The following is a 13,062-nucleotide window of genomic DNA, read 5'->3' on the forward strand; positions in this document are numbered from 1 at the left end:
TTGATTACTTCTGTTGCTTTCATTTTAAATTGGACTACATCTTTATCCAGTCATCTGTCAATGGACAAGTAGGTTGTTTTCAAAGTCTTGGCTATTGTAAACAGCACTGCAGTTTAATATTGGGGTGCACATATCCTTTCAAACCATGTTTTTCTCCAGATGCATGCCCAGGAGTGGGATTGCTGAGCCACATAGTAGCTCTATTTTTAGTTTTTTAAGAGACCTCCATTCTGTTCTCATAGTGGTTGTACAATTTACATTCCCACCAACAGGATAAGATAATTCTCTTTTCTCCATACTTTCTATTTATTTCTATATATTTATTGTTCATAGACTTTTTGATGCAGAAATTATTTCTGCCCTCATGAAGTTTTTAAATTTATTTTTATTGGAGTATAATTGCATTACATTGATGTGTTAGTTGCTACTGTACAGCAAAGTGAATTAGGTATATGTATACCTATATCTCCTCTTTTTTGGATTCTTCCCATTTAGGTTACTGCAGAGCATTGAGTAGAATCCCCTGTGCTATACAGTAGGTTCTCATTAGTTATCTGTTTTATACATAGTAGTATATATATGTTATCCCATTCTCCCAATTCATCCCACACACCCCTAGTATCCATGCATACATTCTCTACATCTATGTTTCTATTTCTGCTTTGCAGGAAAGTTCATTGGTATAATTTTTCAGGATTCCACATACAAGTAATATTATATGATATTTGTTGTTCTCTTTCTTGTTCACTGCACTCTGTATGACAGTCTCTAGGTCCATCCACATCTCTGCAAACAAGTGCAGGGAATTTATTTACACCCTGCATGGTATATATTGTGTCCACATTTCTTGAATGGGTGGATATGTAAGCCAGTGTGCTGTGTTCAGTCACTCAGTTGTATCCGACTCTTTGCAACCCCATGAACTGTAGCCTGCCAGACTTCTCTGTCCATGGAATTTTCCAGGCAAGAATACTGGAATGGGTTGCCATGCCCTCCTCCAGAGGATCTTCCTGACCAAAGGATCAAACCTGCATCTCCTGCATTGGCAGATGGATTCTTTACCTCTGTGCCACCTGGGAAGCCCCGTGTAAGCCAACATTATATGCAATTTTTATCTTGGTCCACAGATTTTGGGGGCATATTAAATTTGGAATGTTAATGAAGGTTAATTTTGATTATGTTAATCTAAATAAAATATTAAATTATTCCGTGATTAACTATTTTTATATGTTTATTCAGGCTTCCCAGGTGGTATGTGAGCACACACACATAAGTTCATTCAACTTCTATTCCTAAAGATATTCTTAAGCTTCTAACCATGAGGTCCTGGGCCAGCAGTAAGTGATCATTTAGGTTCCTAGTAGATCAGCTTTCCTACAGTTAACTATAAATTCTGGCCAACAACAAAAATTCCAACTAAAAAAGTTATAGAGAATGAACAGAAGTAGGCATGTTACAGAGAGGAGTTGAAACTTAGAACAAGGCACTGGTATGGGGTGAATTTCACTTTTTGAGCCTTTTAGCCTGAGGACAGGCCACAGTCACAGTGTGGGGTGGCTAAACAGACAAAACTGGCCATGTTTTTGGCCTGAGAGAGAGTACAGACCATGAGACAACTGAAGCCACTGCAAAATGAAGGGAGGAGCATTCAGTAAAGGAGCGATCCAGACAATGGGGGTCTAAAATTCTGAGCATAAATTTTCCCAAGTCTCCAGCTAGGCCTCAACGCATGAACAAATGGCAAATTCAAAGCAGCTTTCAGTTCAGTTCAATTCAGTCGCTCAGTCCTGTCTGACTCTGCGACCCCATGGACTGCAGCATGCCAGACTTCCCTTTCTATCACCAACTCCCGGAGTTTTCAGCTAAACAGATTTTATCTGGTGTCCTCAATGAGCAAAGTCAAGTTTGAAGTTGGAGTTTAACCAATTTAATGTTTCTACAAAATGAAAATTGCAACACTTTTTGAAATTATTTAATAGAATCCACAATCTCCACAACATATAACATTCCAAATAGCTAAGAGACAATCTAAAATTACTTGTTTTTTAAAATTAACTTTTATTGAAGTAGTTGAAATGCAGTGATGTATTAATGACTGAAAGTGAAAGTTAGCCGTACAGTCGTGTCCGACTCTGTGATCCCATGGACTATAGCCTGCCAGGCTCCTCTGTCCATGGAATTCTCCAGGCAAGAGTACTGGAGCGGGTTGTCATTTCCTTCCCCAGGGGATTTTCTCAACCCAGGGATCGAACCCGGGTCCCCTGCATTGCAGGCAGATTCTTTACCAGCTGAGCTACTGCTGCTGCTGAGTCACTTCAGTCATGTCCCACTCTGCAATCCCGTAGACGGCAGCCCACCAGGCTCCCCCGTCCCTGGGATTCTCCAGGCAAGAACACTGGAGTGGGTTGCCATTTCCTTCTCCAATGCATGAAAGTGAAAGTGAAGTCGCTCAGTCATTTCCAAATCTTAGCAACCCCATGGACTGAAGCCTACCAGGCTTCTCCATCCGTGGGATTTTCCAGGCGAGAGTCCTGGAGTGGGGTGCCATTGCCTTCTCTGGACTGAGCCACTAGGGAAGCCCATATTAATTATTGCTATACAGCAAAGTGACTCAGTAATACATATATATACATTTTTTCATATTATTTTCCTTTATGGTTTATCACAGAGTATTAAATACAGTTCCCTGTATTACAGAGTAGAACCTCGTTTATCCATTATATATGAAATTTGTAGATATAATATTAGACAATACAGCACTACTGCCATTTTTAGGGGTGAAAATCACTTAAATCGCTAATCATAAACATGGACTAGGTGACTTCTTAGATTTCACAATAGACATAACATCAACCTTGTAAGTTAGAGTGAATTAAAGGTAATAGCCATGAAAAAGGCAATTTATACAAGATGCCAAACAAATGTCAAACTGTTTGATTCTTGTATACTCTGTATTTTGGCCCTAAATTAGATATCTGGTTATAGTAAGACTTCCCCTGCCTGATTTACTGGTCTAACCTGTCTCAGTCAATAATTGGCAGATGTAAACTCAGATTATGTAAGTCAAGTTAGTATCAGTGCAGCAGTTTCTCTACTTGCCTATTTCTCATACTTTGTCATCTAGTTTTTAATTTTGTGATTATTTTAAAGGATAAAGCCAATAGTTCACTTAAATGTACTTTCATATTAACATATCAAAGCCCTTGAATACCTATGTTACACACAATATTTGTACATTCACAATATAGTTGTACCCACTGACTATAGTATCTCCTCACCAGATCAGATGCCAAATATCAAGTATATGTCTATTGGTAGCCCGATGTTGAGCTCCTGCTGAGCTCTGATATGGCTTTCTGACAAGTGTGACATTTGTAATATAAATCTGTTTCTGCAGGTGTTTTAAATGGTTACGAGTGCAGAACTTTCTGATCCATGTTTGTGGAGCTTGATTTGTGAAATCTGTCCCTGACCTCAAGTATGGTCTGCCCAAGTGATACAGTTAGGCACTTTCTTCTTCCTTTTTCCCATGTATGTCCCACTTTTCATGTTTATCACACTGTCCTGTAGTTTGTAACTGTCACTTCTCTTTCTTTCTTTGAGACTAGTTTCTTGAGGGTGGATCACATTGTGTATTCTAATCACCAAACACAGGACCTAGAAGTATTCAATAAATGTTCTTTGAGCAGGTAGAAGGCCATAAAATACTTCTGTAGATGGGATATTGTTTGGGGCTTAAAAAATTTTTTTTTAATATATATTCCTCCCACCAACTTTTCTAATCCAGTTTGAGGCAGCTAGTACTAGAAGAATGACTACTAGGTCAATGATCTTGATTTAGACTTTATCTAGATCTTTATTTCAGAATTTTCCATTTCCTTGTCTTTTGTTTTTCTGAAATATAGACTGATTAATAAACTTTTCAGTAAATACATATTGTTTAAAAGTTTCTGACTTTCCAGTAGCTACTTCTTAAATTTTATTAAAAGATTTCACCAAATTTTACTAAAAATTTTCTTTCTAATCTAGATTGTGTTTTATTTGAGCCACAGAGACTAAATATACCTATGCATGCATGCATGCTCAGTTGCTTCACTCATGTACAACTTTGTGACCCTATGGACTATAGTCCACTTAAGTGATAGGCAAATTCAGAGTGGCAAATAGATGGGGAAACAGTGGCTGACTTTATTTTTTTGGCTCCAAAATCACTGCAGATGGTGATTGCAGCCATGAAATTAAAAGTTGCTTACTCCTTGGAAGGAAAGTTATGACCAACCTAGACAGCAAATTAAAAAGCAGAAACATTACTTTGTCAACAAAGGTCCATCTAGTAAAGGCTGTGGTTTTTCCAGTAGTCATGTATGGATGTGAGAGTTGGACTATAAAGAAAACTGAGTGCCAGAGAATTGATGCTTTTGAACTGTGGTGTTGAAGAAGACTCTTGAGAGTCCCTTGCACTGCAAGGAGATCCAACCAGTCCATCCTAAAGGAGATCAGTCCTGGGTGTTCATTGGAAGGACTGATGTTGAAGCTGAAACTTGAGTACTTTGGCTATCTGATGCAAAGAACTGACTCATTTGAAAAGACCCTGATGCTGGGAAAGATTGAGGGCAGGAGGAGAAGGGGACGTGTCACTGACTCAGTGGACATGAGTTTGGGTAGGCTCCAGGAGTTAGTGATGGACAGGGAGGCCTGGCGTGCTGCAGTTCATGGGGTCACAAAGAGTTGGACACGACTGAGTGACTGAACTGAACTGATGGATTTTTTTGCAGGGGGGGAGGGTGGCTTCCTTCATAGCTCAGTCGGTAAAGAATCTGCCTACAATGCAGGAGTCCCGGGTTTGATTCCTGGGTTGGAAAGATGCCCTGGAGAAGGAAATGGCCACCCACTCCAGTATTCTTGCCTGGAGAATCCCATGGGCAGAGCAGCCTGGCAGGCTATAGTCCATGGGTTTGCAAGAGTCAGACATGACTTAGCAACTAAAACACCACCACCCTGGATTTTTTGTTACTACATTTAGCAATATTTTGTAAGGAAATTTTATGAAAGCTTGTTAATGATATTATTGTTTTCTAATAGACTATGGAAGGTTTCCATAGGTAAGAATTAGCACTTTATCACTCCAGAATATAAACAAAGTGGATAGATGTCAACTCCATCTATGCAAAGAAAGTTCCTGTGAAGGAAATAATGGTAATCTCAATTTTAGATTAGGTAGAATTCCCATGTGAAAACTGTGGTTCATCTTATATGACAGCATGTAGCATATCCAGCTGCTTTCTCTTTCTAATCAAAACATTTGCTTGCAATTAACAGCTGCCTCTCTGCCTTGTTTTTAACAATTTGCAGCAAGTCAAACTGGGAACAGCGTGTCCACAGCAAGAGAACTCAGGATTCTGGGACATGTATTTTCTATAATTTCAAAATAAGAAAAAAGAAATGCCAATTCACAAACTGGTTGTCTTTTTCCTCTAAAGCTTTGTTTCATGAGCCCTAAGAAGCAAAATTTACAATCAACGCTAGTATACTGAAGTCCAGAGATTTATAAACAATTTTCTTTTCAAAATTTGTTTTTGTTGTTCAGTCGCTAAGTCATGTCCAATTCTTTGCGACCCCATGGACTGCAGCACCCCAGGCTCCTCTGTCCTCCACCCTGAGTTTGCTCAAATTCATGTCCATTAAGTCAGTGATGCTATCTAACCATCTCATCCTCTGATCCCCCCTTTTCCTTTTACTTTGAATCTTTCCCAGCATCAGGGTTTTTTCAAATGAGTCAGTTTTTCACATCAGGTGGCCAAAGTATTGGATCTTCTTTGGCAGCAGTCTTTCCAATGAATATTCAGGGTTGATTTCCTTTAAGATTGACTGGTTTGATGTCCTTGCAGTCCAAGGGGCTCTTGAGAGTCTTCTCCAGCACAATTCAAAAGCATTTAAAATTATGTATCAGATATGTCCAATACAGTGCATAACTTCTGTACTCATCAATCATTTTGGAAAAACAGAATATAGGAACTGAGTTTTTCATATAATGGTAAATTATTCTTCTGAGCCATTATCTGTGTCATGTTTATGAAACTGCATTTCTAAAAGTTAATACGACTACTACATATGACTATATTATAGGTAGCATTTGACTCAAACACAAGACACATCAAACTGAATTAGTATGAATAACTTTTGGAATACATTTTATAATCAATGGTTTGGTATAAGCAAATTTTGCAGTTTTTGAAGAAAATATTTGATTGTTAATGTCATAATTTAGTAAAGCATTCATTTATAAGTATCATCATCATATCAAGGCAAGAAAAGAGGATATGTAATTTAGGTCAGACCAACACATCTTAAGCATTAAAAGATGTGTGTTTGAAAGATGTCAGTCTCCGCATGTTCTAGAAATAAAAACCAGACAAACAATACAATAGAACTTCATGCATCCCCATAGAAGTCTGAATAACCAATTACTTAAAATTTCACCATCTGCTCTTACTGAAGCAGCAAGATTGAGGCGTTTTCTGGCCATGATGATCAGATGTAACAGAATGAGAAACAGTAACAGAATTCCCCCCACACATCCTTTCTTATTTACTGTTGTGGTTCTTAATGAAAACCTGGGCTATACAAAGAAAAGGGGAGGATATCCCCCGCCCCATCTCCTAATTGAGTGCTTATACCCAGTAATAGCTTTTCGCTGCCCTGGGCAGCATGACATTGCCTCATTTGGCCTCGCACAGCTATTATTCCAGGAGGCAGCTAGTGAAGTGCCCCAATCCATCTGCTTGCTTTTCATGGGCTGGTGCTTTCCTTGATGTTGACAGCTGTCTTAATATTCCTGGGCCACCTGCCACATAGCAAATACTGTGCCGTAATGCATACACAGAAATGTATCCCTCTGGTGGACTTTTTAGAACAAAAAGCATTTCTAAACCATGCTTGCATCCTTGTTGAAAGGCTTCAGGGTCAGCACTTTGTTCTCATACTTTTGAGGAGTAATGTGCTTATGCTTTGGGAATGGTAGTTCAGTTACAGTGTGATGAACTTGAGCTTTTCTCACATATCAAATAAGCTATTGAATTGTACTCTTTTTGTAGAAGTCATGGTCACAGGAAGCAGAGGAAGAGAACAAACTGACAGTTATTTCCTCTAGTGAGCCTTCATGGAAATTTCTAGACTAAGTTGGCATGTGTGCATGGTAAGTTGCCTCAGTTGTGTCTGACTCTGTGAGACCCCCTGTACTGTAGCCCACCAGGCTCCACCGTCCATGGAATTCCCCAGGCAAGAATAGTGGTGTGGGTTGCCATTTCCTCCTCCAGGAGATCTTCCCAACCCAGGGATCAAACCCATGTCTTATATGTCTCCTGCATTGGAGACTAAGTTGGGGTTCATCCTACGTATGCTAATAGAAGGACTTTCTCTTTTCCTATCTGCTTTGCTCATCTGTTCACCCCATCAGACTTGTGTCTTGAGGGAAAGCTCTTGGTCTTATCACTGTATCTCTAAGAATGAGTGTGTTTCTGATCCATAGTCAGCACTCAAGGACAAATCCAGGTTTTAAGGTACCTGAAGATTTTTGCAATTTCTCTTTAAAGAAAAATATTTAAAATTAAAAATAAAAATTAGATATAAAAGTGAATGAAAAAAATAAATCATACAAATGACCAATTTTAAATGATTGATTAATATTATAAATGTCACAGTCTAGAAACAGTACTTTTTCCATTATCTGCCTATTATACTTTTATAATTTTTTTCTTATATTTTTGTTAGTGTATTCTTTCATATGACATTTTCTAATATTTTCTATACATATAGTGGAAAGATAAAGTCTTTCCTTAAATTTGGATGAGCATACTTATTGCTAGAAAGGCTAGGTAAGCATACAACATTATATACCCATATACACACTCATTGTGGTATTGCTATAGGTCTGTGCCCTACAAACAAATATTATCATAAGTTCTATTTTACATGATTTTCATTTAAAAGTTTGCTGCATTTACAATTATAAAAATTGTATGTACTACATTATTTAACATATAACTGTTTTGAGAGAAATTACATCAATCAGAAGTGATTCTTTTAAGTTTTATCTTCTGTTGCTTGAAATAGTTTTCCACAACTCACCTTTTGCTGTTGTACATTTTGAATCTTGTTTCACCTCTACTACCCACCCATTTTCAGTGTTAGAGGACTTAGGCTATGTTTATGTCACGATAGTGCTTCTGGTCCTGTATCTTAGGTGTAATGCCTGGTGAGTTGCCCAATGAACAAACTGAAATTAAAGCAGTAACAGCTATTCTTTGGAGAAACTGACAACCACATAAATACATTCCACTAAATCCAAACTAAAATCCACACCACACCTTTCCCAGCATGCCCTAAAGGGCCTCCAGTAACTCTAATACCAGCTGACTCTAGGAATAAGGTGATGGAGGGAAAATCCAAGTGGAAAGAGATTGTGGTCTTAATTGTGCAGTTTAAACATTTGCTTTTATAAATTTCATAAACACCACCAAGTGATCACATTCCTGAACTCACCTTGGAAGAGACCATGCCAATGAGGTGCCTTGAAGCTTTGATTTCATCAGCCTCACAGTATATATGCTTCTAACATACTCATTAAATGAGGAACTGATCAGTTCTTGAAAAGTAAATAAATGATAATTCAGGAGTCATTGATTTATGGCTTTAAGCTAATTTTTCATAGAGTTTGCAAAGCATTTGAATGAATGCAAGTGTACCTGGTGCCCTGCCTCCATTAAGGCAAACTTTATGAAAAATTAGCTTAAAGCCATAAATCAATGACCCCCGAATTTTCATTTATTTACTTTTCAAGTACTGATCCATTCCTAGGTGTCATCTGCTCTTACGTTCTGAACTCATAATAATGAATTTCTGAATACTGAGCTCTAAGATTGCATTAGAAAGTCTGTAAAAAGGTTGAATTTTAGAGTTTTAATGATCTCAGAGATTCTAATTTAGCACAGTCATCTTCATTTGTTCATTCAGTTTTTCTTGAAGACATTTAAAGAGTGTCTATGGCAGAAGCATATTTACTGTGAAGCTGATGAAGCCAAAGCTTCAAGGCACCTCATTGGCATAGTCATTTTTAATGTGAATTCAGGAATGTGATCACTTGGTATATGGGGCTTCCCTAATGGCTCAAATGGTAAGGAGTCTGCCTGCAGTGCAGAACACCCAGGTTTGACCCTTGGGTTGGGAAGTTCTCCTGGAGAATGGAATGGCTACCCACCTCAGTATTCTTTTCTGGAGAATTCCATTAACAGAGGAGCCTGGTGGGCTATAGTCCAGAGGATCACAAAGAGTCTGACCCCATTGAGCGACTAACACTTTTTTTTTCACATGAATACATATATATCATAGGTTTGTATTGGCCCAACTGTTTATTTTAGGGGTCTCTAATAACATTTATACTATCTTATACCTTTGCAAGCTGTTTATTAATAGAGGGATTCTAGCTGGATGAACATTCTACTACCTCAACTATCACCACCAATACTATAGATAAATAGTTTCTAGATAAATGAAGGACTTTACCTGACATGATTCTGATGCCTTCTCCCACTGAGGATAGTGATTATTGAAAAACATATGACTAGCCCAGCTTTCCCCTTGAGGGCTATTTTTTTAGAGAAATTATTTTCTTAAATAGCATTATTAGATAAACCCATAAGTAGTGATAAACTGTACTGGCCCCAATAAGATTTTATCCCCAGAGAAACATCCTGAACAGTCTACCCTCTGGATAGGTAGTAGGGTGTAGGACCTGCTTTGGTCATAGTACAAGGGCTGGACACATCTGGTAGCCATCTAGGATTCCTTTGGGGAGATTAATTCTCCAGGCCTTCTAGCTGGAGGGAACAACTGGCTTCCTACTCTCTTTGCTTTCATATTCTCTGGGCTTTCTGGCAAGCAGGCCTTTAATGGAGATTCCTCCCCAAAACAGTAAGACTCAATTGGGAACTTTACTTGTCTTATTCTAGTTTATTTTTCTAGCTTTTTCCTCACAGGAGAAGGTTTTCAAAAGAGAAAGCGCTGGTCAGTCTTGAGGGATAGTCTGGGGTGAACCCAGCAGAAGGAATCCGTACTGATTTAACTTTGGTAGGTTAAACTGAGCCAGAACAAATTAAGGTGAGTAACCTTGGTCTCTGCTGCAGTTGGTAGGGGTTAGAGTGCTTCTAGGAGGCAGCTACCTTGTGGCAGGAAAGTTCAATAGCCCTCAGCTGATGCTGAAATGGGGCTTATGGACATCCTGTCCACCCATAAACAACCTTATCCTCCAGAACTCCAGTCAGAACAGGCCAACCTCAGGGTACCTTCCTTCCCCCTCCCTCAAGTCGGAACTGCCTTGGCCATTTCATTTTATCTCATTTACTTGTATAGAATTTTTAGTGAACAGGTATAAGATAATCACTTTTATGACTTCTACACCCTCTCAGGGGCAGCTGGCTTTAAAAAAACCACCTAGGGTGAATGGGCCCCTTGATGTTTTCTCTACTAGCCATCAGGATATACAAAACTAAAAAAAAAACCAAAAAGAATCTATGCTACTATATTAGTGAAATAAGTCAGAAACATAAGGACAAATACTCACTATATTTGGATTCACTTATACTGATGAATCTAAAACAGTCAAATCCATAGAAGCAATGTGGAAAGGGAGTTGCCAGGGGTTGGGGGAGGAGAAACAGGGCATTATTAATAAACGGTATTATTCAAAGGGAAAGTCGAAGTTATGCACGATGAGTAAATCTTTGAGTTCTACTTACAGCACAGTGCCTGTAGTTCACAGTACTGTATTACATACTTAAAACTTTGCTAAGAGGGCAGATCTTATGTCATAATTGTTTATAATATGAGTGGGAGGAAAGTTCTGGAAGTCATGGATGGTTTTATAGCATAGATTGTGATGACAGTTTCACGGTGTGTACTTATTTTCCGTCTCATCAAGTTGCATACGTAAATTATTACAGTTTTTTGTATGTATAAAAAATAAAACTAAGAAAAGTCAAACGACTGTATTTAGACATAATTCAAACTAAATCTTAAGGACCTTTTGGTTTCCAGATTTCAGTGATGTCTGTGTAATAACTACAAAATATTTGTTTCCCCATAGTTTGAATTATACTTGTTTTTGATCAGAGTCATTTTTGCAAGAGGGTTCGCCGGGGAGCAGTATGTATTACTAACACGGAGTGTTAAATATCATGGAGTGAGAAATATCAAAGCACATCTGGGTTAGGGTCAGTTACCCACAGATAGTAAGCCAGTCGAGCCAGAAAAGAGTCGTTGACAGACCTGGACGGCACCTTCGGCACCGTGGAGTGTGAGAAATATCAAAGCACATCTGGCTTAAGGTAAGTTACCCCACAGATAGTAAGCCAGCCGAACCAGAAAGGACCTGTTGACAGACCTGAACAGGCACTTATGGCGCCCTCAACTTCTGAGACTGGGCCACGGGGTAGCCGCAACTTTTTCAGCCCTGGGAAACTGTTTAAGGAATTACTGTTCGTTAGCTGAAAGGCAGCCTAGGGCACTCTGGTACCGCAGTTTAGTTCATGAGCTTCTTTCAAACTTTAATTCATGAACTTGTTTCAAAAGTCTGAAAACCGTGCACTGACTGGACGATAGATAAACAAATCAATAATAGAAAAAGTTGAGAGAAAAGACAAATGGGCTGGCAGGCTGAGCTCTTTTGGGCGGGAAGCCTGGAGCCCGGCGTTGCAGGGTGGCGCGTCCCCCCCGCCCCGGATCTCAGGCCCACGCCGAGAGCGAGGACCGGCCAGCGGCGGCGGCCGGGCCCGGGCTCGGGGCGGAGCCGCGGCCTCTGGCTCCTCCTGGGGGCGGGCGGCCCGGGCGTGGAGGGAGGAGCCGCCTGAGAGCACGAGAAGGAGTAGTGCGGGAAGCCGGTCGCGCCCGCGCTTCTACCGCCCGGGATGGACTGAGCCGCGCCGGCGGCCCGCGCCGAGTCGCTCTTGCCCTCGCCGGGTCCCACGGCCCCGGGCCGGGCTCCCGACACCGCCTCACGCGTTCCCCGCCGACGGCCTCGGACCGGCTGCCGCCCCGGGGAGATGTCCGGCGGCCGGAGGAGGGGCGGCGCCCCCTGGCATAGCTTTTCCCGATTCTTTGCTCCCCGAAGCCCTTCCCGGGACAAGGAAGAGGAAGAGGAGGAGAGGCCGGGGACAAGCCAGCCGCCCGCGCCGGGCCGGGACGCTGCCAGGTGGGAGCCGCGGGGTCGTCGGGGGCCCCGCGCCGACTCAGGACGGGAGGGTTCCTGGCCCCGCTGTCGGCCAAGCTGCGCTCCCCACTTTCTGTTCTCCTTCTTCCATTACTCAAGTTTTTTCCTTCTCTCAGTTCCCGCGCCGCATCACTTGGTCTGTAAATCGGGGTGAAGTCCGTGGCCAGCGGCCGGGCCAGCCCGCAGGGCGCTCAGCCCCCCATCTCCCGTTCCCGGACTGGGTTCGGTCCCCGTCCCACACTCGCGTCTGCTCTAAGTTCTCCGGCAGAAGCGAGTCCCCCGGCGTCCTGCCGGCGGTAATGCGAAAGAGTAGTGAGCCCAGCCGTCCGCCAGGGCGAGAAGGGCGCGATCCGAAAACCACTCCGATAGGAAAGGTAACGCTTTGGAGCGCCACCCGCTCGGCTGGGATTTTGCCGTCTTAATCGTCGTTTCTCAAAGTAAAAAAAATTTTTTTTTTAAAGAATGATGATGTTCAGTTCCCAAGACGCCATCAAAATATCAAACCGTTGCTAGGCTTATTTACCATTGCCTGACATTTAAATGATGCCACCCTTCTTTCCCAAATCTCCTTGGAAAAAACATCTGCCTCAAGATCCCAGACGGATTCCAGAAACCTGGACTCGAGCTGTCTTGGTTTCTGTGATAATAAAAACGTGCCCCCCCCCTTTTTTTTTTTTTTGCAGTTTTTTCTCCTTCCTCCACCTGCTGCTGTAAAATCGAGCTTTTTAAAAAATTCATGACTAATAAAAATACCTGTTCCGGAGTCTTTTCATCTGTCCTGAGGGAGGAAGAGGGGTTAA

General features: G+C 41.1%; 1 protein-coding gene across 2 annotated transcripts in view; it reads left to right on the top strand.

Moving 5' to 3' along the window:
• CRYBG3 (crystallin beta-gamma domain containing 3) overlaps window positions 11,905-13,062 on the top strand; it is a 124,546-nt gene continuing 123,388 nt past the window's right edge. For both annotated transcript variants that reach the window (XM_018056904.1, XM_018056951.1), the window contains exon 1: window positions 11,905-12,244. In XM_018056904.1, the coding sequence (XP_017912393.1) occupies window positions 12,096-12,244 (149 nt within the window). In that variant the 5' untranslated portion in view covers window positions 11,905-12,095. The remainder of the gene's footprint in view (window positions 12,245-13,062) is intronic.

This window comes from Capra hircus, chromosome 1, assembly GCF_001704415.2.
Source record: "Capra hircus breed San Clemente chromosome 1, ASM170441v1, whole genome shotgun sequence".
Taxonomy (NCBI): domain Eukaryota; kingdom Metazoa; phylum Chordata; class Mammalia; order Artiodactyla; family Bovidae; genus Capra; species Capra hircus.